The sequence below is a fragment of the Alligator sinensis genome, unplaced genomic scaffold (assembly GCF_000455745.1).
Source record: "Alligator sinensis unplaced genomic scaffold, ASM45574v1 scaffold1226_1, whole genome shotgun sequence".
Classification (NCBI taxonomy): Eukaryota; Metazoa; Chordata; order Crocodylia; family Alligatoridae; genus Alligator; species Alligator sinensis.
The window spans coordinates 434,112-461,755 of NW_005842447.1; the positions used below are offsets into that span (position 1 = coordinate 434,112).

Sequence of the window (27,644 nt, forward strand, 5' to 3'; positions counted from 1 at the left end):
CAGGAAAAAAAATAAAGCTCTTGGAGCAAGTTTATCTATATTAGAGGTCTTCATGTCTTTACTTAGTAATTCCAACTGGCTGCCTGATAATGCTTTATGACATTTCCTATTATCTGATTTAATTGATAATGTCAGAATTAAATAAGGGAGGTTGGAACAGTAAAGTCAGCTGATTATACCAGCACGCTGCCATGGGACCTGCTTAGTACAAAATGTCAGGAGCCTGTGGTCCTCTTTAGGTCTGCATGTGCTGATCCAGGAGAGAATGTGCCCTTTGAATGAGGTATGCAGCCAGCATTTGAAATTAGGACATGCTGTGACCAATCTGCTGACCTCCAACCTGCATCATCTCTCCAGGCAGATATCTCTACTGTGCACAGTAAGATCATTAACCTAGTGGGGGTGGTTTGACATCCAATTACATGCTTTAATAAAAGGTTCAGTGAGCAAGGGAACATGTTTGAATGATACATTCACTCAACTGACTCCCTCTAGAGGCCAACCTCAGAGACGCTTAGAGTGAAAGCGCTCTTTTTATGTTAAGGGATATGGGCTTGCACTTTCCGTTTTGAAGATTCCCAGGTTTTATCTTGTCATTATTTGTACACTTACATCCATGGTGCTTTACAGGATAGCACCCCACCTAGGGCAAGAACTCCAGAACCTTGGACAGAATTGATCTGGCCGAGGCAAACGAAATGCAGTGACCTGGTGCTGTGTTAGTATGTGCCCACAATTCAACGACTTCTTCTGTAGCTCAAGGGTAGAGGACTCTGATTTTGGTGGTGATGCATAAGTGCTTTGAGAGAAGGATGAATACAAACAATCACCGTATGCATCATGGCTCATGTTATGTGGTGTACATACAATCCCTTTTGCTATAGTGAAATAAGAATATGGCCAAGAGCGAAGAACTCCCGGTGTTTAAATTCAGTGTCTTTCTCTCCCCCCTGCTCACCCCTTCCTGTGCTGGTTTGGACATGCCACTTAACTTTCCTAAGTTTCTCTCCCCCATTTTTTTAGAAACACAAGTATAATACTAATATTTTGCTACCTCAGAAGGGAGGTATGAAGATGAATGAGCAGCCAGTCCCCTGAAAGCATAAAGCACCAAATAGGATTAGTTAAATAGCTTGTTAAAAGGATTTGTCTCCCAAATGGGGTGGCTCTGAAGGTATGATTAATTACTGAAGTTCAATTCTACATGCCATATTTCCATTTCTTGAAATCAAAATTTAGATTAAAAAAAAAATTAAGTTCCAAAATGACAGCAGCGAAGTGAAGAAACAGGTCCTACAGGAAACCGGAGCAAGATAATATTTTGACAGTTCTTTCCCCTGGAGTCAATGCAGTGTTTTTAGCTGTAGCACCAGACCACAGGTTTGGATACATCAAAACGTCATTTCACAGAAACAGAGAGAGAGAGAGAAATAGAGTTGGTTAAAAAAAAAGGCAACATTTGTCCTTTGAATTTCACGGCTAGCTATTTTTCAGAACGTTTCTGGTGCACCTGTGCTCTCTCTCATTCATCTCTTTAGTTTTACCTTGAACTGTGAGCTCTGTGGATACAGATGCCTTCCCAGCGCTATTCATCACTGTACATGTGTAAACTCCGGCATCGGCCAGCTGCACATTCTGGATTTCCAAAACCTGGATGCCTGCTTTCTCAAACATGTTGAAATGATCATTCTGTTGCAACTGAATTTCACCCTGCAAGCATCGCAAGACAACACCATTAGATTCACAGCCACGCAAGCAAGCAGCTTTTAGTAAAGTACCAATCCGCTGTCCCTTCCACTTATCTGTCTGCCACAGAGGCATGACAGGGCAGCCCTGTGCTCAGTTGTGGTGGTGGCTATTTTTGCACCCCCACCCCCAGCAAAATGCTGAGCCCAGGGCTCCCGTCCCAGTTATGCTACTGTTCAGATAACTTCTGTAACGAATACTCTGAGAGAATAAACAAATTTTGGCTCAAAGACTTTGTAATTGCAGTCTTCAAGAGCCTGCATTCCCCGGATTTTATCAACCCTTTGGTTTTGTTTTATTTTGCATTTGCATCATAGGCATTATCAGGGTCTTCAGAAAAATCTACTTTCACAGTATGGGTGACTGAAGCAGAAACATTTCAGACTCGTTTTATGGAGGTCAGCTTTCCATTTTCTGACAACAAAAGCTTTGAGGGCACCCTGGATTCTGCTTTGGTCCTTCTGCGCTGCTCTGGAAAGAGCGGATAGGAAGAATGTCCAGACAATGACCCCCACATGGGTGGGATTCATCCATAGCACAGAGATATCAGAGTGAACCTCCTCTGACACTGGAAGCATCTTGGGAGCAGACTTTGGGAAGGAAAGGGCTGGAAGAAAGTAAAGCTGTTCCTGGAGGCCAGAGTCTAAATTAGAACGGGGGGAGTTTCTTCAGCTCTAAAAGGCTCAGAGACACAAGGAAGGATGACGAGCCCACCCTTTCTGTCTGTGCACCAATAACTGAGCCACTTAGGTTTGTAATTAACAGTAAGGTTCAGGCAGCAGTAAGTCCAAGACTCAGGAGAATTCAAAGTTTTAGCTGATATTTCATTACAAAAAAAGTCACTGTCAAGGTTTTGGACACAAAGTGTCTACCTCTGTTAACAGTTATTCCTTATACTTAATCTCAAACCTCTCTGTTTTAGGTTATTCAAGAAAAGGTTAGAGGTTACTTGATCACAGTCTCAGTATAAAAATATCAACTTCTTGATGGCAGAGGATCACTTTTGTTGCTACAGCAAGAGTGATGAAACATTGAAACAACTTACAAAGGAATGCATGTGAATTCTCCATCACTTCAAACATTTAAAACAATACCAGGTACCCTTCCAAGAGGCATCTTTTAGCTAAACTGAAAGCCAGAGGCTTGATACAAGACTTAAATAGTAATGTTCGCTGGCCTGTGTTACACTGGGGTTTACACCAGATGATCCAAGTAGTCCCTTCTGGCTTTTAAAAATCAGCCTGAGCAACTAATTAGAAACAATCTATTACAGTGCTACCATAAAAAGGTATCATTTGCTTTCAAATACCACAAGTTTTCCTGCTCTTTATGCAGGAGGGGAAAGACTGAGCTCTCTTTAAAACATATTGTATAGTCCTGGATGAGAAATGTTCGGTTTTGTGCACTGCATGCCTCTGGTGTCTCAATAAGCTTTTTATGGTCTGAATGCCATAAATCCTACCTGAACAGAAAGGGAGTTAGAACAAATTGATGCCAGTGTGATCCAACACAAACTGCTGTTCTTTCTGAATGGGCAAGTAAATAAAGTGGGACAAAGAAAGGAATAAAGCATCTCTAAATGGACATGATTCTGAAAAGTATAGTTTTAATTATGGATCTTGTTTTATCACATAGTTGCTGTGCTTGGCTATTGAATGCCGATGTTAGACCTGTGTTGAGAAATCATACCCCACCACTGCTTGCTTGAGCAATATATTAAACATTTGGGCTAATTAAATGCAGATTAGCCAAAAGTTCTTGGGTTTATGGGACTGTCTTTTATTGTAAGTTTGTACAGTAAAACAGAGCATCAAACAGTGACTGGGGCCTCTGGGCATCAGTGTACTACAACCATAGCCAGCTTCTAGTGCAGTGGCCAGACACTGGGACAGAGTTCCCTCAGCTCTGAAACACTTTTCCTTTCTGCCACTTGAAAATCCTTTTTCCTCCACTGACTCACAGGATTGTTTACTTTTTGGCAGAAAATCTGTAGGAAGCAGAAGAACATTAGTAAGAAAATGCCCCTCATTTCTCATCATATGGTCAATGCTCCACGGTGTAATGCAGAAGACAACCGGCCAATTACTAGACAGGAGGAAGAAGGTAGGAAATGGAACGAATCTTCAGTTCAATAATCTTGAAGAAGCAGACACATCTGTAACTCTGCAAAGCGCAGGTTGTTTCAGCTGGGGATAAACAAGTCAATTGCAAGAATTCAATTTTACTCAAAAGCAACATTGTTTTGGTGGAAAACATTTGCAATGAACAAAAATTACTAGCATTTTGTTCCTGTCAGCTTTTTCAATAGAGTAACAGACCTACAATTGCCTTACAACAGTAATTTTAATGGGCAAATGACAGGTGCTTCCCAGCTTTGAAACAGACCTGAGTTTCACAGCTTCTGCATTTCATATGCTCAAATGTTTTCCTTCTCTGACTCTTTCACATTCGTCATACAGGTGGGGATGAGCTGTTTTCCAAACTTGGAGGGGTGTTTTTTTATTTACAAACATTTTCCCTGTCAAAAAATATACCTGTCCACTACTGCCTTTCGACTGCTGACTTTCACTTTCTGGTAGAGGGGCTTCTCACTTATAACTAAACATTCACTTCTGATGTGAAGCGACAGGGTCTCAGTGAAGCAGGTTTCAGTCCCCAGCTCTCACACAATTCCCTCTGTGACCATTAGCAAGCTGCTTCCTCTCTCTTGGCCTCAGCTGTTAAACAGAGATGACAATACTTATCTTTTCCACCCTTTGTCTACCCTTCCTGTTCATAGCCTAGGTTCCTTGGAGCCAAAGACTGTCTTTTACTTGGTGTTTGTGCAACAGGGTCTTGATCCCCAGTAGTGTTTTAGGCACCATTATGGTTCAGGTAATCAGTATCAGTTGTGAGAGTAAAAAGGCAAGGCACAGAGGAGGCTAACTGTGAAGAAGGACTTTGCTAATTGTTCAGTTGTTGTTAGTTGTTCAGCTTGCAAATTATGGGAGTATGTAACCCTTTAGGTTGTCTGCTGGCTTTTGAGATGTTGTATCATCTGTCCTATAACAGTTGCAACCAGATCGTCCTCCTAAGCTAGGAGCTTTCAGGCAGAACAAAACCATTACCCTCTTGCAAAATCATACCTTAAACCAAGTTACTTGAGGCTGTGGACGTCCTGTTATTTTACAGGAGAACTTCCCTGTTTGTCCTTCGCGGACAATGACTCTAGTGGGTTTTGTAGCAAACTTCGGTGGGCTCTCTCCCCAGATGCTTGGCCTGTTCTCCACAGCTGGAACAGAAAATCGGCCCCTGGAAAGGCAACAAACAGCTTGATATTACAGGGGATCGGGAGCTTTCCTTGTAATTAGAGCAGACTTCAGGCAGCATTTTAGAACAGTGGTCTGCCAACCGTTAAAACAGGGCAGGTAGCAACCAACACTGAGCTTGAAATATCAGCAGGAGATAACATTTTTGGCCAAAAAGGTAGTTAGAAAACTGAAGTAAACTAGTGCCATGTGACCAGTGTAAGGAGCCTAACGCTGCCCTGTGATAAGAGGTATACATTGCAGGTTAACTTGTTGGAAACCACTGCTCTCAATTCTTCATGTAACTGAACATTTTTCTGCTTCATTCCCTCATCCGGTGCGCACAGAGCACACACTATCACGGCTCTTTCTGGCAATCCAGGTTGCTTATAGCTAGAGCTGGGCAAATTAATCACAGTGGACAACAGATCTATTTAATTTGGTAAAATGCTCGCTCTTCAGAATGATTCTAACAATATTTTACCGCAATATTGCATTTAACTATCCAAGAATCCCTTGGAATGATGAACTGGAAATTTACTTTGCAAAACTATCTGGCCATGTCCACTTGGAAATTCACCGCTTTAGTGAGTGTCCCTGCCTGGAAACGCGTACACAAAAACATTCACAAGGCGAAAATGAAAAAGGCACAAGCATAAACAAAGCACATGAACTTCGATAAATGGTGGTGATGAATAACTGTTGGCAGGATTGGTTCAAATCTACTTATAAGGATGACAAATTGTGGAACACAGTTCTTTGCCATGGTAGTGAGACTACAGTACTACTCAGTGAGAACAGTCAGTCTCCATCACAGAACTCAGAAATACTAAACTTTATTGGAGCAAGAGAAAAAAGTGCCACTTAGACTTGTTAATATCAAAGAGCTCCAGTAAAGCCACAGTACAACCAAACACCACATTAGTGAAACACAGGAGACAGTGATTTTTCCCCCCACAAAGCCTCCAAAGCAAGCCAAGCCACTTTCACGGCCTTCGTTTTCCACACGTGAAGGAGATGCCTTACGCATCAGCATGCTAATACAGACCACACAGCCTCAGTCCAAGGAGCTGCCAAGACACGATGGTTGCCATATGGGCAACTTGAAGACGCTAATTAAGACAAAATTATGATGAAGAGGATTGCAGAGAAAAGGCATAGGTGAAAAATCTTGGAGAAGAATGGTGAAGTGTAATATCCAAGAAGAGTATACATTTCACTGTAGAATAAATTAGTTGATGGCTCGCCCTAAAGTGAGACTTTCACATAGTTTACTCTCCGAATTTAAGAGGTGTGGTTGTACACACACACACACACACACACGTGAATGTGCATATGCATACCCATGTAGTAAGAAAAAAATATCATTACTGCCCTCAGCTGCAGGTTGGTGAATGTTCCTACAGATTCATTCCCTCTCTTGGGTTTTGGTATACCTAACATTAAATAACTACATATTTCCCTTTCCAAAGAGCTCTCCTAATCAGTTGCATTTCAAAGGAATTTGAAAGGTTTGTCTTCCTATTTCAGTCCCTCATATTTTGTCCCTGTATAGAACTTTTATAATTTGCCAGTTGGGAAGGTTGACATCCAAACACCTTCATGATGTGTGTGTGTGTGTGTGTGTATATATATATATACACACACATATAAAAAAAGTCATGAAGGTGTTTGGATGTCAACCTTCCCAACTGGCAAATTATAAAAATAGTTGTAAGCAGGAACAGAATATGAGGGGCTGAAATAGGAGGACAAATCTTTCAAACTCCACTGAAATGCAACTGATTAGGAGAGCTCTTTGGAAAGGGAAAACTAAGCAACTACAATGGCAGCGTGGGCTATTCCTCTCCCATAGGAATATTTAGCACATGCAGACTTCCCATTTGTATTTGCAACAACAACACAGTCCATTTCATTTGCAAAAGTAGCCTATTTTCATTGCCGTAGTCTGAACGCCCTCTACAAATTAAACAAACACAGGCCATTGCAAAACGGAAATTAAAATGTTCAGTGTTAATAATCTTTGCTCTGATCACTAACATAAGCAAGGACATTTATTTTTGTTTGGGTCTTTGAGACCCTATTGCTTACACAAAAACATTGGTATAAATCAGGAACAAATCAATGTTCTAGCAGTGTAAACCCAAGCTGAACTGCAAACAGGATCAGGCCCAGAAATTTAAAACCCAACTTTGCCCATTTCACGAAACAGCTAGCATACAGCAAGAGAAAGATTGTTTTATATTTCACCTTCAACTTTCAAATCATACCTGGAACACTTTGCTCCACTATTACTAATGCTAGCTCTAAAATGGAGCAACTCTTGCTCCAAGACATGATTCCAGGGAGAGAATCAGCTTAATAGAGGAGAACCACGGAAGTGCAGAACGATGGAACAAATGGAACTCAAACATTTTAACCAACCCTCCAAAGGAATCAACAGCACGGATGGAAGGCAAAAGTCACTTGAAGGAAAAGAAGTGGATTTTCCTTAAAGAGAAAAACCTTTCCTGATTTCCCACCAAAACTTAAGTAGATCCATGCACTAAAAATCTCCACAGCCACCAGAATTCTTACCCTGGGGTTTTGGCACCGGATGGCAGGCTGTATCTCTTCAAGCAGCTTCCTGCAAGTATATGAATGAAAAACAGCAAGTTAGAAGCCTTGTCAAAATTATTAGATACTACAGATGCCAGAGGTTACTTTAATATCGGCTCCTCCTTCTTTCAACTATAAAGGAAAGAGATAGTGGGAAGTAATCCCACTTTCCTAAAGCATGGGATATTTTTCCTATCATCTAGCTCAGGGCTGTCCAATTTCTAAGTGGCTGGGGGTTGCACGCCCCTTAGGCCACACTCACAGAAAGAAACCATTGAACTGCACAAGCAGGGGCTGCATCAGTGAGGGCCATGAGTCATGGGAGCCACATGCCTCCCCTTGCTGCACCAAGGGCCTGGATGCCCTCCCACTGCAGCCTTCACCATGTGCCCAGGCAGCTCCATGCTACTGTTCCTCACACCCCCGCCCCGAATTCCCCATCTCCTCCACTGCTGCTCCTGGCACTTCCTTACTGCTACTCCCCACACCTTCCCACTGCAGTCTCCCCCACACCTGCTCTCTGCATCCCCCATGCCCCTCTGTGCCCTGACTCACCCTTAGCTTCCCATGAAATCCCCTACTGCAACACACCCCAGGCGGCAGGCTCCCCCAGCACTGAAGGTACATTGGTGCAGGGGCAGGAAGCAGAAGCCAGGGACAGGGGGAGCCCCTGGCTGATACTGCAGCTAGAACAATGGGGGAAAGTTGTAGTCAGGTGGGAGCCCAAGGGCTGCAATTTAACCTCTTGTGGCCTGCATGAATTACTAACTCCTCATCTGGCTTATGCTTATGGTGCTGTGAAATACAGGAGATCACTATAGATCGGTTTAGATATTTGAATATGGATCACATATGCATTTGGATCAGATCCTTGATCTAAACAGCCTGGAATATAGGTCCACAATCTAAAACTTTTGACTCACACCAAAGACCCTGTTGGCTGCTGTTTGACTGAGTAATTATTTAAGAATATAAATTCCTCTCTGCATTGTGGTCCAGTGGAGAATGCATTAAAACAGGTGTCTGAAGTCCAAAGATTTGTTTGGTTCATAGATTCATAGATTCATAGATTGTAGAGTCGGAAGGGAGCACAATGGATCATCGTGTCCGCCCCCCTGCCCCTGGCAGGAAAGAGGACCGAGGTCAGATGACCCCAGCCAGGTGACTATCTAGCCTCCTCTTGAAGACCTCTGTGCGGGCCGGGAGCAGGCCGGGCCCTTTTTCGCGCCGCGCGGGCTGTGGCCAGCAGCCCGGGCACGCTGGGTCGGAGAGAACAGGCGACACGCTGGAATTAGGCATGGACGCGTACTGGTTGATTTAAGATTATTTACTTACACCGAAGATGGTCGCGGTGCAGGCAGGAAAACTTGCTTGAGTTGCAGTTACAGACAGAAAAGAAGAGAGGCGGACTAGAGTTCCTTCCCGTGAACATTCTTCTAGCCCATCCGGTTGGAGGCTCTAAACCGCGAGCCTGTCGTGCCAACCGAAGAAAGTACTCGAACTCACACGAAGTTTGCTAGGCTCTGTGGAACTTGTGCTCTGAATAGACTCACACGAAGTTTGCTAGGCTCCGTGGAACTTGTGCACGCAGGGAGAGGGATACGTTGAGGATTGCGATCGGTGACGGGGAGAGGCTAGAGGCTGATCAGACCCCTGTTGCCTGCTTGAAATGCACTGGGTCCAATAGGCTCCGCAGCGCTTAGAGATCTTCACACAGCGTGAAGTCTCCTCCTCCTGGTGTTCGTGGAGTCCTCCAACTTGGGTGGAAACCACTCAAGGCTGCAAAGAAGAAATGCACACTGCAAAGAAAGCTACAAATTGGTGGGAATTCTTTTACACCGGGGCTTTCCTCTGCAGCAGAAAACTCCACCGTGCAAAGAAGCTGCAATTTAGCGGGAACATAATTCAGTGGTGCCAAAGCACACACAAAACAAAAATCACACCCTTGGGTTGTGACAACCTCCAAGCTAGGTGATAGCACCACCTCTCTTGGAAGCCCATTCCAGATCCTGGCCACCCTTACTGTGAAAAATGTCTTCCCAATATCTAACCTAAATCCACTCTCAACTAGTTTACACCCGTTATTCCTAGTCACTCCCTGGGGCGCCTTAGTAAACAGCGCTTCCCCTATTCCCCGTTGACCTCCCCTAATAAATTGATAGGCGGCCACAAGATCTCCCCTCAGCTGTCTCTTGTGAAAGCTGAAGAGATTCAGCTCTCTCAACCTCCCCCTGTAGGGTCTATCACGAAGGCCACTAATCATGCTAGTGGCCCTCCTCTGGACCCTCTCGAGATTCCCTGTGTCCCTCTTGAAGTGCGGCGCCCAAAACTGGACACAGTACTGCAACTGCGGCCTGACCCCTGCCACACAGAGGGGGAGCATCACCTCCTTTGACTTATTAGTCATGCACCTGCTAATGCACGACAAGGTGCGATTGGCCTTGTTGATGGCCTCGTTACACTGCCAGCTCCTGTTCATCTTGGAGTCAATTATGACTCCAAGATCCCTCTCGGCCTCCGAGCTGCTGAGAAGGACACTCCCTAACCTATAGGTTCTTGATTCTCACTTTGTAACTTTGGGAAAGATACTGCAGGACCCCACTTTTAGCTGCTTATAGCAGGGGTGGCCAGAGTTACTCACCCTGGGAGCTACTTCTGATCCTCCACCGAAGTTTAAGAGCCGGAGAGCTGGGGGTGGAGGGAGGGGGGTGCTGAGCGACCCAGAGTGGAGGTGACGATCCCCGCCCTGCTCCACCAAGCCACATTGGCTTTCCCTGCAGGGAGCATGTCCCAGAGGGAGGGAAGGAGGGAGAAGCACAGGCTTAGGGCACGCTCCCTGTGGGAAAAGCAGGAGTGGTGGCAGGTGCCAGGCTGCGCTGTCCCCCTGAGTTGTCTCGGGGAGAAGTGGGCGGGGCTTCAACCAATTCCCAGAGAACTGCAATTACCGTGCTGATGAGCCATATGCAGCTCATGAGCCATGGTTTGGCTACCATGGGCTTATAGCCTCAAAAGTGATGAGCACTGACAGCTCCACGCAGAGTTAGTGAGACCTCCTGAGCAGAGTATCTGACTATAGAGCTGCTATACCTTTATTTACATATTTCTCCATGTCACCTTTTCTTTCTAGTGGGCACATCTATACATGCCATTAGGAGGCAGCAATAAACTGTGGAGCTTATTGCTCCTGGAAAGCTCCAGGGCCTGCATCTGCACACGTGCCCAGACTGCAGCACACTGAGCTGGGTTGCAGCAGCCCCATCTGGCAGGAGACCTGGGGGGTCAGCCTGCCAGCCCAGGGCTGCTCTGACTGGGCTCAATGTGCTGCGGAGTGGCTGGGGGGGGGGGGGGGGCGCGCGCGGGCGGGCGGGCTGGGACACGAGAGTGCTTCAGTGCAGGGCTAGCTGGCAGGTAGCCCCGGCACTGAAGCACTCTCGTGCCCCAGCCAGCTGGCCTGAGTCTACTTGTGCACTGCTATACACAAAAAAAACTCCGCAGCAGTTTGTTTCATGCACCCTAATAGGGGTGCACGTGTACACGCTGAGACATTCACTGTGGAGCTAATCAGTCAACTGCACAGTAAACATCTCATGTAGACGCACCCAGTGTGTTTCTCAAAGGGAAAACAGCATATCCCATCCAACAGTGGTGACACAGGGGCTGTGTGCAATGCAGTATATACTTAGTGCCACCTAGTGTACAGACTAATGCAGCTAGCTTTTTAACATGAAAAACCTGATAATGGAACAGGGGGTGAAGAGTTCTTGCATTAAACTGCTTTGACAAAAGGAAATTCCTGAGATATTCATAAATATTAACAGTAGATCTCATAAGGCAAGCTTAGTAGATAGAAAGTAACCAGTCACAATCTCTGGATGGAAAAGCTAGACTGCAATTCAGTTCAGCAGTTAGCTGTGAGCACTGAAAATCGAATAAATCAATATTGTTCATCAGTGATAAATGGAGGGATTATTGGAATAGAGCCTGCTGCCTCTGCTGAACACCGAGGAAATCAATTCTTGGGCACTCTATCACAGTGAATTACTTAACCCTGAATATAGAACTGAGCAAACCAAAGTGGAAAACCAATTTCAAACCCGTGTTGATTTAAATAAATTTGAATCACAAAGGGAAAAACCGTGCAGAATTTTTTACAACAAAAAGTAAAAGCGTTTGTAGCAGAACTCTGCACAGTTCAAGCTGCACTTGGGGGATTTCCATTAGAAATCTTTGACCGTCAACAGACACAGAAGTCCCCACCCCCCAGGTAGGGCAGATGCTTTGGATTCAGTGGGAAGTCATGACCTGAAGGGCTCTGACACAAGCACATGAGCCAGCTTGCAAACAGCATGACAGAGTAGCTGAATTCTGACCCTCTTCTTCTGATCCTCCGAGTTTCAGATCTGGCAGGTTATGGGGATCTAATTAGCAGATGTACCCTTTAAAATTCCTGGATTTGATCTTAGCTTTCTCCCACGTGACAGAAGTATGCGATTAAAACCCGTCTCTGCTCTGCAAACAGCACCATACATGGAGGGGAGCTGGGAGGACCGCCAGGAGCACAGTCCTTCACTTGCATCCTGTTGGCTATCAGATGCTGCTGTGTCACGAACACAACTGTGATTGCCACATCCCAATGACTGCAGGGCCATTTCCATGTGTCTCAGAAACACAGTAAACTCCTTAGGGCTGGGGCTGTTGTCTTATGTATTTATAACACCAAAGAACCATCAGGATCTAGTGGAAACAAAAAGAGAGGCCAGGGACACTTGTTGTTTTGGGTTTTTTTAAAACTCTCTCCTTTCCTTCAAATAGGTCTAACTTAAAAACAAGCAGAGGTCTTGCAGGTGTCTATGGCTATCTTCACCCAAAAGACTCAGCAGATGCAACTGCACTGGCTCCAGTGAAGTAGCACCTCCTTATGCCCATGGAAAATTTGCCCCTTAGTCTTTAGCAGGGATTTCTACTATCCTTTTTTAAATTAGTATGAAAATGAACAATTCTTAGGCCATGTGCCCTTCCAAAGCCAGCAGGGGCTGGGTGTGCTGCAGAGGGAAAATGGGCAGACACAAGGAATAAAAGGAGGAGGAAGTGAAGAAGTAAACACCTCATATAGCTTAACAGCACTACTCTAGTTAATGAGCTAACAGTGCTGGCAACCTCTTAAAAAAAATCCCTGAGCTCCTGCTGCTACCAACTGGAAGGATGACAGCTGCAGCAAAGGATTTCCAGAAGGAAGATCAGAAGGAAACTAAGCCAACAGTGTAAGGTAAGTGGGTACAATGCAGTACTGGTGACCAGGGCACTTGGGCTGGGAATGGGAAAAGTTGTTCAGGACAGAGCAATCTACAATGGCCGTTCCTTTGCTATTAGGCTTGAGCTTCGCACCTTGCATGCATACACTTGTAGAAGATCACCAGATGTGGGAAAAGAAGAAAAAAATGGGCAGAAGGCTAATGTTTCCATCAAACAGGCTCCTGACTGGTTTCAAGGCAAATAGGTATCCACAGTTCCAGAAAAATTTGATTTTTGCAGCCTCAGGGAGATACCCCCAACAATACATTCTGCTATGTATGCTTAGGGGCAACCAACATGGGTTCATTAGAGGCAGGTCCTGTCAGACCAACCTGGTGGCCTTCTATGACCAGGTCACAAAATCCTTGGACGCAGGTGTTGCAGTGGACGTAGTCTTTCTGGACTTTAGGAAGCCCTTCGACACTGTCTCTCACCCCATTCTCATTAAAAAATTAGGAGATTGTGGTGTTGATGCCTACACAGTTAGATGGGTTGCCAATTGGCTGGAGGGCCACACCCAGAGAGTGGTGGTGGATGGGTCTTATTCAGCCTGGAGGGATGTGGGAAGAGGGGTTCCCCAGAGCTCAGTCCTTGGGCCCGCGCTATTCAACATCTTCATCAGTGACTTGGACGAGGGGGTGAAAAGCACCTTGTTCAAATTCGCGGATGACACTAAGAGAGAGATATCAGGAGGCACTACTTCACAGTCAAGGCAGCTAGGACCTGGAACCAACTTCCAAGGGAAGTTGTGCTCGCTCCTACCCTGGGGGTCTTCAAAAGGAGGCTAGAGAGACACCTAGCCGGGGTCATTTGACCCCAGCATTCTTTCCTGTCCAGGGCAGGGGGTCAGACTTGATGATCTGCTCAGGTCCCTTCCGACCCTACCTGCTATGAAACTATTATGTCTTGGGCCCAGGGAATTAGAGGATTTGTGAAGTCTTGCTGATCATCCGATTGGCAGGAATCAGCATCTTTACAACAGAAAGAAGGAATTTATGGGACTGGTCCAACTTTCCGTTGAAGTCAATAGGTGCCTTCCCCTGACTTCAATGAACATCCAATCAGGCCCTTAGTACAGGTTTCCCTAGATTTATGCGGGTTCTGTATATGCAAACTTGCTCTTATGCAATGCCCCTTTTTATACCCAAATTTGTTATCTGTGAGGTATATTTACTCTTACGTAATCAGCATAGGTGCCCCTCCCCAAGCAAGTAAATCTCTGGGGGGAAAGGAAAAGGCTGTGGGGCCGGAGCCCCACTCACCCCAGTCCCTGCTGCAGCTGCTCTGGGAGCGGCCAATGCCAGCTGCCTGCAGCCGCTGGGCTGCACCGTGCCCTGAACCCCCCAGGACTTCACTTGTCCCCACTCACCCCAGCCCCTGGGCTGCGCCATGCTGTGGTGCAGGCAGGTGGTGTTGGCTGCTCCTGGGTCTGCTGCAGCAGGGGCTGGGGTGAGTGGGGAGAAGTGGAGGCCAAGGGCTGCAGTAGAGAGCAAGGTGGAGGATACTGTAGGTGGGTGCAGGGCACGGGATGTGAGGGCACAGCTCTTGCTGCTACACACACCCCAGGAGGGCTGCAGGCTGGGAAGAGCCCGGCTGGGAAGTACCCCCTGGGAAGAGCCCAGCACAGCCCCCCAGCCCTCTCGGGGTGTATGTAGGAGCAAGAGCCACATCCTCCCCCGCCTTGCACCCACTTACAATTCCCTCCACTTTGCTCCCTGCTGCAGCCCCAGGAGCGGTTGATGGGCTGTGCTGCACCCTTCCCCCTACCCCTTCCCTAGTCCCAGCCTTACTTCCTCCCTCCCTCATGGCTGTGGGAACGTATCCCTATTTCTTAAATTGTAAACTGGGTTCCCTTTAGGTGAATTTGATTTATGCACAGTTTTCCAGGAACGCATGTACTGCATAAATCAAGGGAAACCTGTACATGACATTGACCCATTTAATGTAGACACTGATCAACTGTTTTTTTATTTCTTGACATGAATTTCAGTTAAGAATCTAGAAAATAAAGTGCCATTCATGATGCATGTGGGCCCACCTTACCTCCAGGGGAGTACATAGTCTCATTAAGCACTCTGGCACACCTCTAATATAGAGGTGTGCAATACAGTTCAGAGATTTCCACTGTTTCAAAGTAAAACCCCCACCTAAGTTTTGAAAACATTGTACCAAGCTTTAGCAACAAAAGAGCTGTTAATGACACTGGATTTTATGGGTTATTTCCTGTTCACAGTTTAGACAACACAGGTGATCACAAAAAAACAGCACCCAAATATGGAGGCCCTTAAATCTAGTGGAAAGTCTGAAAGTATAGAGCTACTTGATTTGTTCCTGTAACAGAAGGAATCTATGTTAGAGACAGAATTAGAAATAGGGAATTCCTGGCTACTCATCCTGTGCTGAGACCATTCTTCCCTATGAGGAGACAAAGCAGCTAATGAGTCCTACTTATGTAACAATGAGAAGCACTGAACACACTGGATATTTGCCTGCTAGCTGAATAATCTGAACCACTGTGCACATTTTGCAATTAATGCAAATGGGAGCCCTTCAGAAGCAGGGCAATAATAATCCTCTTACCTTCTACTGTTAGCTCCACGGTCACTTGCCGAACCCCTCCATCATTCGCAGCTTCACATGTGTATTTACCACCGTCCCCTTCTTGCACACCTTTGATTACTAAACTGAAAATCCCTCGGATGCTGCGGTCCACTACATAGTGCTCTCCCTCTGGTACAGGGTGCCCATTTCTGTACCATGTGATCTGAGGTTCTGGATAGCCTCTGACCTGGAAAGAGGGTTTGAGAAAAGAAAGGGAAGATAAAAGACATCACTAAAGTGATTTTATCAGGAAGAAATGTAGGACATTTTGCAATACAATGGAAACTTCTTGAAGCAGTAACTGTTAAACACATAAACTTACTAAGCCAAATGGCAGAACCTAAACAAATGGCAAAACTATTGGACAACTCAAACTGTTAAACTCATAATACGACTTAGGCAGATATCTGTGCATGAAAGTTTTCCATTAGAATGATTTGTCCATGGAAACACATTTAAAGCCACTAATCAGGCATTCTGAGGTCCAGGTTCCAATTACACAGAGATTTAGAGACATTTAAGCATGCAAGGCATTTAAATCAAACATTTCTAACATTTCTGCCTAGAATTCAGGTCCCGCCATAAATCTGCATTTATCAATCTAAGTGAAAAGGATCTAGTTTTTATGTGTGCTGAGCCACAGTGGTTCAAGCCAATACCCCTGGGATCTATACGCGTCTGGCCCTGAGGCTAACCAGCCTTAAGAGGTACTCAGATCTCCTGGTGGGAAGTGGAGAGCAAGGACTTGCACAGGGCAGGTAATGCCCACCCACAACAGTTATCACAAGACTTTTCAATCTGCTTACTAGTCAGCTAGCAAAGAGCCGTTCAATCCCAACTGAACAGAAGCCACAAGTCCATTACATAAAAAAATCCCAGTAACATATTACTAAGGGTAAAAAAGAAACAAAGCCGGGATGTTCACTTCACAGACTTCAGCTGGTGTTTTGGGCCAGGAATTCAGCCTTGATAAATTAGCACATTTCCACTGACCCGTCCAGTCAGGGACAGCAGACCGCTGAGGATGTGGCTGGTCAGGTCACGGGGAGACAGGGGAAACGGAGAGCTGAACAACTGATTGCCACACAGAAGGGCACGTGCCTAACCCCAGCCACATGCCCTGGAAGCATCATGAATACACATTTTCCAGCCGGCGCAATCACATCACTTACAATAGCTTCCCCTTCTCCTCTCTCCCCCTGCTCTGATCATTCGATTCCACAAACCATTTTCTAAAGCCTCTATTCTTTGCTTTAACCTCTTACAGAGTCTGTGGATTAAGACAATGACTTACAAGGGAATAAGCAGTCTCCGTCAGCTGCATCCCCCTATTAAAAAGAACCTATCTTGCAGTTTGCTCTGTTTTATTGTAGCTTCCTGTCCAATTGCCAAATTACCCACATCAGTGGGCAAACTTTAAATGCTTTGTTGTCAGCTAGATAAACCTTACCCGTGCCTCAGCCAGACTCCTCCAACGTTCCTTCTCTGTCCTGATTCAGATTCCTGATTTTTTTCCCTGCACTCTCACTCTCCTAGGTAGGCCAGGTACAGACATTACACTTTTACCAGTATAAGAGATTGGAAACCGGTCCATACCTGTAACAGAACAGCAGTTCAGCCCATATAGACTGATTTAAAAATGGCATAACCTGGTCTAAGATTTGCAACCCCCCAGCCCCGGTCAAATGTGCCTTCTGTTCACTACTGATCTAAACTATGCTGCTTACAGAAAATTGCACAACTTAGATGAATTCCTCCTCAGGCTTTTTGAATGTCTGTACCTAGCCCTAAGTATAACCCTTGGCCAATACCAGCCTTACTCATTCTTCAGCTCTCTTTCAAAATCAGGCCTTTCATTTTTAATGTAGCCTCACCTCATGCCAGCTGGATTTCTTCTGCAGGAGTTTAACCATAGCATCTTACAGCTGTCAGAAGTCTTTTCCCTTCCATTAACTCCCCAGGTACTAGGTTTTTTGGCAAGTGATGTGACAACTTTGGCATGAAGTACCCAGAGTATAGTATGTCTTTGCAGGCATTAAAGTTTTACACTCTGGACAACATCATGAATATGCTGGAGGGAATTTCCATTCCCGATCTAGGCTTTTTTTCCAAGCCCAATTTAATCAAGCAGCACCTATGTTCTGAGCTGAAAGAAATTTGGGACCTTTTGCAACCGGGAGGTATTGTGATAGCTAGATAATGCAAAATCTTTTTAAACAATCCTGTAGCCACACCCTTTAATTTACATCACATCTGAAATACAGAAATTCCCACATACTGGTGCTCCTTAACATCATGCTGGAGCACTGGGCTAGCAGGCACTTAGTGGGAAGAAGGAAACCTATATAAATTACCACCACCACTTCCAGCTGAACCTGGGGGCTTCCCCAAGGGGTACCACAACCATGACCTGAGTAGATGTGGCCCGACTTAGCTTGAAAGGAAGGGAGGAGCTCTGTTACACTGCATCCAATTTGATTTGGTATTTCAGAGGCGGAATTTTGTCATGAGATAGGAGGAAAGAAGAAGTTTTATGGATGAAAAGAATCCGTCAGAGGCAATAAATCTAACTACCAGGGGAAAATAACTTACCTCAAAGTCAAGCTACTTCTATAGAGCAATTTAGAAAGATACAGATTTCCTCGGGACATTATATTTTAGTTTATAAAAAGAATTTAGCCTAATGCCATAACTGAGCCCAGAAATTATTCTAGTCTTGCAGGAAGACAGACAAAAGAAAAAAGAACTGTAAAAACTTACATCTCTTTTTGAAAATGTTATGAAATATTTAATGAAAACAATTGCATTTGTTTTCAAAATACTGTACTTCCGTAGCTCTAACTTGAAAATATTATCACTAGGCAAACCCATAAAAAGCAGGAAATGAAAATGACCACTGTATTTTCATTATTTAAATTGGGTGAGATGCACAAAGTAATTAAATACAATTTTAAAGTGTTTTTTTTCCCAATTTACACATTCCAAGAAGTTTTTAACAGTAAGTGTAAAGGTACTTCAAATATGTCAATGAAATTATTGGGAATGTAAGTCTTAATCCCTCTACAGCTTGGAAAACCTTTTTTGTAGGAAGCATCCATTTGATAAAGTATAGTTTAAAAGAGCATGCACAATACAATGCGTATTAAGTGTAAGGGGAGGTGTTATGATGGCTAAGGTACTGTGAACTATGGAAGTTGTGGCTAACCAAAGCAGTGACAATACATTACATTAAAAAGGTAACATGCATATCACAGAAACAACTTATCATCTCATTGTACTCCCCATTATCAAACTGCAAAATAAGAAATGGTTAAGAGTATTTCTCACCCCATTTGAGATACCTGTTCAAAAACAGAATGTTCTTGTTCCAGCCTCCTAAACTAAATAATTTTCCTGTTCTTAGGGATCCAAAATCCTATAGGAACAATGCACAAAATAAAGGTTTATTTGGTTTTGCGCACTTCCTATTTGCTAGTGACCCTTTTATCCTGCTTACAATGTAACACAATTTATCATGAAACACAAAATTCAGTTGTTTTGGTAGTGTTGAGGTGATGATGTTGCCATGATGGTCCAGGAGATATGTGAAGGGCAAGAAATCTTATGGGTGATATATTTTATTGGACCAACTGTACAGTTGGTATAGACACAGCAAACTTTTGGGTATCAGGGAGGCCTAAGGGTGCTGTGATGCCCAAACGCTTACCTACATTTATGCCAAACATACAGTTGGTCTAATAAAAGGGATCACCCACAAGAATTCTTACCTTTCACATAAAATTAAGTTCTGTTCCGAGGCAGCAGATGCTAAAACTTGAGAACTGAAAAATTTCACCGCATTTTGGTGCCCGGCTGTGCATGTATGTACAAAACAGAGTATGAACCACTTTCTCCTTTCTCCTCCTTGCCATTTTTTGAGCAAGATAGCATGATTTTCACTGTTTTCAGGAAAAATTAAAAGTTTCTTTCAGGTGGAAAAAAAATTTCCCCCAGTCCTATATAGCATTTCATTTGCAGGAGCCTAAGGCCAGAAGCCTCCCTGCTATAGGGATTCTTTGACTGATTAAATATTACAATTCTCTTACAAGGAGGGCTCTTCATAGGCACAGAAAGCTGCTTGAATCAATACTGTGCTTTATATCTTAATGCATGAGTCTTCTTGTCCCCTTGTGAAGAATACATTATTATCTTCCCGCTGTTGGGAAACTGAGCCACAAAGAGGGTGAGCAACTTGTTCAAGGTCAAAGTCAGTATCAGAATAGAGATTTTAGCTCCCAGTCCTGTGTTACTGTGTTTAAAGTTAACACAAAATGGGATCTGGACTGTTGTTACACACTTACATTCCCCCACCCCCCCCTCCGGCTTACAGATAGGTATTTCTTTAACAATGACATTAACCAAATATATGTTAAATCAAATTCTTAGCTTGTGCAAAAAGACACCACTCCATGGAAGTCTCTAGCTATTACCAACCACACCTGTGGAGCATCAGGCTCATGAGCATAATTCAACCCCCACTCCTCACTGAAAGATGCCCACGTTCTTGCAGAATGGATATAATCACAGTCATGAGAAGGGAACTGTCGCTCCATTCTGCTGTCAATGCTTTATTGTTCCCTATGGTGCTGCTTCTAGTATATATGGTCCAGTTCAGCTTCTACTGACCTGAGCAACAGCCTTCCATCACTTTTCTTGGAGGAACTATTTCAACTAATATAATGTATTAGGCTGTGAAATATTTTACATGAGATTCAGTCTATATTTTCTTTACTATATTTTACTGGATTATTCCTAACACCAACTTGGAGCGCAGCAAACTTTTCTTACCCAAGCCTTCAGATGTTGGTATGCAATTACATATGACCCTTTAGTATCATTTGGCTGAGTTATGATCAAGCGGCTTTCAAATCTTTCCATATCTATTTTGTATGCATTACATCTGCATATTTTTAGACAAGAGTACATCTAAAAAGTTGAGGAAATATTCCACGTAGAAAATGAAAAATACTGGCTGATCAGTATATGCTTTCCCATTGATGGGTTAAGTCAGTCATTCTCCTTGCGAGCTCTGGGCTTTTTTGTTCTTTAATAAGCAGCTTAAAACTGAAATGGAGAGAAGTTTGCAGTATTGCTCTTCTGCATGGATTTATTTCAGGTTTAGGTTTGGAATGTGTTTCAAACCAAGCCAACTGCTCTCCGAAATGCATAGTCTTGCCATGAAAGTGTCAAGGACCCTTAAAGGAATGACTGGTTACTGGGTTTTGATGCTGGTGGACGAATTCCAGAACTGCAGCAGGTTTTAAATTCCTTTTCTAACCTTTCCAGAGCTCAGTAAAAAACATCTGCCTTGAATAATGCACCCACAGTGAGGCGGAATTTATCTGCTTATCTAATGCCCTGAAGCATAGGGCTATAAACTGTATTTACAGCCCTGTCCTTCCTTCCTTTACATGAGTACCACCACTCTGGAGGAGACCACTGCTTTTCATTGCAGCCTCCCTCCAATACATAATAAGCAACAGGAAATGATAATGATGAAAAGCAAACTCTGGCATAGAACACTTCTGGTTTTCATTTTTTTGGCTAGCTGCTTGGGTCTTCCTGAAAAATCCTGCTCATACAGACCAGGCTTTTTGTTCCATGCACCAAGGAAGAAAGATGGTAGGTGGATGGGGGGCCTTCCTGCCTTTGAAACTTCCACGACAAGGGCTCAGGTCTCTGCACAGGATGAGAAGAGCAAGACCTGCTGAAGCTATGCATTCGGGGGAGTGCCACTCAAAAAGGTAGCTATGACCAGCATTCCCTGATTCCAAGGCAGCAAAATGACCCTTGCTCTAGAGATATGATTTTCTAGAACATGGCTGGTGGCTTGTGCTTTTCATAGGAGCCAGTTATATACCCATATCACACACGGGCAGTTTGTACACTAAAGTACGACAAATCACAATGGCAACTCAGGGCCAACTGATGCGCCGCTGTATTTATGCTTTTAACCTTAGTCAAATCTTGCCCCTAGGCAGCCATCTGTGGCTCCAAGGGAGTCAACAGTGCATGTAAGAGCACAGCATGAAACCTCTCCTTATGGATGAAGAGCTGCAATCCAAAATGTAAAATACTGCCAAACACATTGATGAATTTTGTGTACTTTTTTGACTGAGAAAGAGGCTATAGGAAATGATGGAAGAGATCCCACAATGTATTCTAAATTCCTGCATATTCTTATATTGACTGAGCTGTGTCAGTTACAGACTGCATGCAAGTCAGATACCGCTTATTCTCAGGCACAGCAATGTACAGCAGAAAAGAATAAGCCCAGGAGATAAATGGCAGATAAGAAGTCTATCTTTGATTCTTAAGTTGGCAGGTAAGCAAAAAGACTTATCAAGATTCATATGCAGGTACAGGTGGGACAATAGTATGACCGCAATAATAATGCCAAATCACTCACATCCAAAAACACTGGCCTTAAGGAACTCAGCCATATGCCAAAATCCAGAGCATGAAAGTTACCTCCTTCATATAGCAAATTTAATCCACAGCAATATGAATCCAGTTGAACAGAACATTGAGTCCCTTTAAAAATACAATCATTTTGCTAGAGAACTGGAGGAATTTTGGACCAAGAATGCAGAAGTTTTAGAAACACACAGTCTTTGTTCCCGGCCTTTCCTTTTATGTTCAACATCATCCAGAATCAAGCCCAAAGCAAGTAAAGGAAGAATCTGAATGGCTCAAGGCATGTAAAGCAGGAGATGCTCTTAGATTTATCTCTGAAATACTGAGGTGCATAAAAATATGATTCATCCTACTCAGCTCTTCAAACTGCACGCTTGGTTTCAAATGCGGTTTTCTCTAGCTAGCTAATATTGCCAGTTTTTGAGAGGGCTGCCATGGCCATAGGAGGTTAGGACATAACACCCTGGTGAATGTACCAGACGGTTTTAATTCCTCTGACACCAATGGGTGTGCTGCTCCTCCTGACTCTTGCAGTGCTGAGAATTATTATTATTTTTTTACTCTCAGCAGGGTTGAAAGGGAATAAATTCTGGGTATTCAACAGTAAGTGTTTGATAGGGCCTGTGAACACAGTCTATGACATAGGAGTATGGTGCCAAAGGTTCTCAAGGCAGACAAGGTTCTTTGGGTGAATATGATATCTTTTATTAGGCCAACTTAAATAGTTGGAAATAAATTTTTTAGCAAGCTTTTCGGTTTAAAAACCTGAAAGGTTCTCAATGTGCTCTGAGGTGTTTAGGCATTTGGGGCACTTTTACACATGCTCCAGGAGCAAGGGGGTGGTACTTTAATTAGAGGAGCTCTAATTAAAGTGCCATCATGTCTCGTGTATCAGCGTCCCCAGCCTTAAAAATGGCAGAGGGGGCGCTTGAACTAAAGCTCATTTGACAAGCTTCAATTCAAGTACCTCCACTGCCATTTTTAAGCGCAGCGATGCTGATATACGAGACACAGGAGGCTGCTGGATCGTAGCGATTGCCATGCTCCAGCAGACTCAATTAATTGAGATTGCTCCAATGCACTGAAATTCCAGCGTGTTGGAGCAGCCTCTGCACTCATGTATAGGTGCCTTTGTTTACTAGGCATAGTCTGCTGAAGTCGCTAATGCTGTTGCACAGAAAAGCACCTCATTCTTTGGCACACATCAAGAAATAATGGCCACAAGCTAGCAGAGAGCAGATTTAGACTAGACATTAGGAAGAACTTCTTCACAGTTCGAGTGGCCAAGGTCTGGAACGGGTTCCCAAGGGAGGTGGTGCTCTCCCCTACCCTGGGGGTCTTCAAGAGGAGGTTAGCTAGGCATCTAGCTGGGGTCCTCTAGACCCAGCACTCTTTCATGCCTATGCAGGGGGTCGGAATTGATGATCTATTGAGGTCCCTTCCGACCCTAGCATCTATGAATCTATGCATCTATGAACTAGAAAGAAAATGCTGGGTATTGAAACCGGAGCATCTGCTATCAGTAGAAAGACAGACAGATAGACAACTGCAGTTCCAGCTATTCTTTTGTACAGTGAAAGTATCACAATAGCATGGCCACTGGAATTAAAGTCAGAAGGCAACAACAGCACACCAAGGCAGTGAATCAATATTAGGACAAGGATAACACTGGACTATACACTGGGGGGAGCTAATTTTTTATCACAGTCTATACAACTTTTCCATCCTTCTTTCTCATTACTCTTCCTCCTGCTACAGATCTCGTCAAATCTTTCCAGTCGGTTGATTGTCCTCCTACAATAAGAATGAGGATTCACAGAATATTTGGCACAAGGACAGTTCTACGAGCAACTGAACAGCAGGCCCCATGGGTGATCTAAAACAGCTCTAGGTTCTTTCCATCTCAAACTGGTAGGTTTCTTGAGTGATTGAATACATACCCTCCTCAGCCTGTGTCTGATGGGAGAAGAAAGTCCTTTGGTGTTGGGCTAGCCAATATTTGCATGACCCTACTGAACACTATATTCAAAACCTACTATGGAAACAGAACTATAACTTAGAGATGACAAGGTCAACTTAATAGATAGGAACCAGAGAAATGGCAAGATTTTTATTATCCAAATGAAAAAATATAGTTCTGGTTACTACTGCTTTTTCCTCCGAGTCCTGTTCTAGAGATGAGTCCACTTGGGCTCAGACTACAGCCCAGCTTCTCAAATGAAGAACAGATGTTCTTCGAGGGGAGGGGATGGTGACTGTAAGGGAAGGGAGACATTTAAATTCCTTCTGAGAGTTTAAGCACAAAAAGACTAACTAAAGAATACTTAATCCTTCTTTTTAAAAAAATCTGCTTCTAGGCCAAAAACCTGTCTGACAAAAATTAAATCTTAAAATGTTAAAGACACTTGGAATCTGAGCTATGATCTCACAAACAGAGCAATGTTACTTTTATTCAAGTGTGTACTACATCCCTACTAAAAAAAGTGGCCTAGAACCTTGTGTGGTCTAATTGAAAGCTATTGTTTCATTTAACACTAGGATTAAAGGCAACTCATTTTAAAGGATGACCTAAACTAAGTATTTATTGTATTTATTTTTTATTTTACAGAGAGTGTGTCCTGGTCAATTTTTTTCTAATAAACAGTTCCAGCTCGTAGGTTTAAATGCCAAATTCTGGTCCATTACATCTGGTGTTTAGGTTTCCTGTTCCATGTGGACATAAATCAATTCTTTGGGTGTTACCTATATTAGAAAACTACTCTGCAGAGACATAATTCTTCACAATTGGTGTGTGCAAGTGTCTGGTTCTTTTTCCAAATGATCTGGGGCACCGAGAGAAAAATGATAACACAAATCTTCAAGCAGGCCTCTCAAAAAAAAGTGTCGTGGAATGAAACATCTGTGAAGCACCTCCGAACCCTACAACTAACTTTCATTCTGAACTGGCAGCCTCTGACATTCCTCAGCATTCATTTCTAAAACAATATCAAACAACAAACACATTGTGCCAGGTCCCTTCTATAGGTTTAAGTAACCTTCAAGCAACATCCATTTTGCCTGGACCCTTTTGATGGAGACTTTTAGGAGACTCTGAACTCCTTGATATCGCCTGCAGAGATATCAGCACAGAAGGAAAAAGTTCACATTCTCTTTAAGTCCTTAATGTTAAAATACTGAGGCCACATGGATTTCAATCATTTCTCTCACCATGACAGCAGATGGGAAACAGTTGCCGGATGATACAGTTCATAAAATTCAGGAGTATGAAGGGCCAGGAGGAGTAAGATGTTGCACTAGACTTGGCACTGGCCTCCTACTTCCTTGCTACTAACACAAGTTCATTCAAAACCCTTCCTGAAGTGCAAATACTGATGTCCATAACTCACCCTAACCCTTTAGAGAAACCACTGGCTGTTTTCCAGAGGTGCTGATTACGTGCAGTTGCCATTGACTTCAAATGCCACAATGAGCACTTGTGGCCCATTCTGACACCCCAGTCCAGCTGGAGCACCAGTGGAGTATATCTTGGTAAAAGGTAAGGTAACTAACTACATACAGTAATCCTGAATGCTGAATTCTCAAATCATTGACCCCAAGTCTTATTTCCCCCTCTCCCATTTTCCATTAAATTAGGCAGAAGCTGCGAATTTAGGATAGAAAAAATGCCTTCTTCTTTGGCAATCCCTCACAGCCGAGGATGATTGTCTTCCATGATTGTCTTATCTGTGGGTCCAAAGATGGTTGATGAGGCTGAGCTGAGATCGACAGACTCTGTTGCAATTTGGGCATGTGTGTGGGCGGGTGGCTCTGGTTTCTTGATTCAATCCGTGACATGCTGTTTCTACCGCTCCCGCTTTTCCATCTCCTCTTATCATCGTAAGGTTTCAAAGTACTGAAATCCCCGTAGCAGACTCTTCCTCCATTTGGGGCAGTCCTGGGCAATATTATCCCATGAGTTGATGTCAATGTTGCATTTTTTTCAAGTTGTCCTTGAGGACATCCTTGAAGCGCTGCCCTCCTCTTGAGCGGATGCCTTGACTGAGCTGCAGGATAGAACAGACTGAGCTAGGAGATACAAAAATGTCCATACTGGATATCTGTCCCTTACATTTGAGGCCATTCCTTGCATTTTCACTCTCCCAGTTTGCAATGCACCAAGATTTCCACAGATGTCTGACAAAGGCATCCAAATATGAGACTTGGGCAGAAATGACATCTTCACATGGAAGTCCAACTTTCTGACATGCTTACGCCGTCCTTAATGCCAATGCAGGTGATCTAGAATTCCCTCGCAGAAGACAACCCCCCAACACCTCCCAAAATCCCAGTTTATTTTATGGAAAATTCTTTCACACTCATGAGTGTTCTTCAGATCTTGCTTCAGCACTTCTGCATTGCTTTGTAAAAAGCCACGATGTTGCCTGGAGGCAGGTTTTCCACTGACAAAACTGATTTTAAAGCACCACTGGCATCATTTTTGTGTGTGTAGTTTAAAGGATTTAAAAGATTCCTGCAGCCTGGTCTCCTGAGGTAGCCACAGGACTGGGAACCAGCATCTCTAAGTGTATAAATGGCTTAACTAAGAGTGCAGGTTATACTGTGGCAAAAGGCCCCAGGTAAAAATGCTCGTGGGATGTGAGATGATGTTGCTGCAGCCCTAGATAAGGGGTGTCAGTGATGCAGGAGGAAAATAGGGTGCCCAGTACAGTAGTAATAAGGTGGCAAGTATTTTAAGCCAAGTTTTTGGGAGGACCTTGTGGGCATATCCACACTGTTTCCAGGACACGCCTGGTCCACCACCAAGCACCATGTCCCGCCTATTTGTTCCCATATACCAAATCCCCCAAATTAGAGAGTTGAAATGAGTTCAGGATGCAAGCTGCTGTCATGTGGCTACAGCCTCATTTCTGGGATTTGGCATGAGCTGAGCAGGAGCACGTTGCTGGGACATGCTTCTCTGTGGCAGACTTGGGCATGGCACAGAGCCAGTGACTGAGCCAATGGTTCAGAGCCACCAAACAGAGCCAGTGCCATCAGATTCATACATAGCTCATAGTTAAAGCTGATTGTGTCAGCTCATCAGAACCTGAACTCTCTGCTGGGAATGCATATATCCATTTCAACCAAGGTAGAATTTATCAGCAGTACGAGAGGAAGAAAGATAAATTCCCCCCATGCCCCAGAATGGCTAAAAGCCTTCTGGTTAGGCAAGTCACTGGGAGAAAAGGGGGCAGGGGGAGAAACACATACACCAAGGTTCAAATGCTTTCTCTGTCTGATCCAAACCAAACAACACACAAAAGCAAAGACACCAGACCCAGACCCACAGCTTTTTGATACCAATATAGATCATCATCTTCATACAACTCTAAAGCACCACTAGCAGCTGCAGACACTTTCAAGGTGCCTTCCTCTGTGGTCTTACCCTTCCAGTACAATGTGACAAGCAATCACACCTATGTGCTCTTCTATGCATCTATAACAGTATTTGGTTAATGGATCTGTTACTGGCACTCATACTTTACTCCTCGAGCAGGGGTCACTTTCATGCAGCTTGAGCCAGGTGCTGAAATCCCAGAATGGTGGGTGGCAAGAATTAGTTTTTGATGGAAAACATCAATAAATCATTCCACTGGAGGCAACATCTGTCTTTCTACTTTCCCT

At 44.0% G+C, this 27,644-nt stretch overlaps 1 protein-coding gene across 6 annotated transcripts in view; it reads right to left on the bottom strand.

Moving 5' to 3' along the window:
* The window catches only part of MYLK (myosin light chain kinase), a 389,516-nt gene that overhangs the window by 179,597 nt on the left and 182,275 nt on the right, over positions 1–27,644 (bottom strand). For all 6 annotated transcript variants that reach the window (XM_025212143.1, XM_006030459.3, XM_025212141.1 and 3 more), the window contains 4 exons: positions 15,504–15,711; positions 7,611–7,659; positions 4,872–5,037; positions 1,545–1,710 (listed from right to left, as the gene is read on the bottom strand). In XM_025212143.1, coding sequence (XP_025067928.1) covers positions 1,545–1,710; positions 4,872–5,037; positions 7,611–7,659; positions 15,504–15,711 — 589 coding nt within the window. The remainder of the gene's footprint in view (positions 1–1,544; positions 1,711–4,871; positions 5,038–7,610; positions 7,660–15,503; positions 15,712–27,644) is intronic.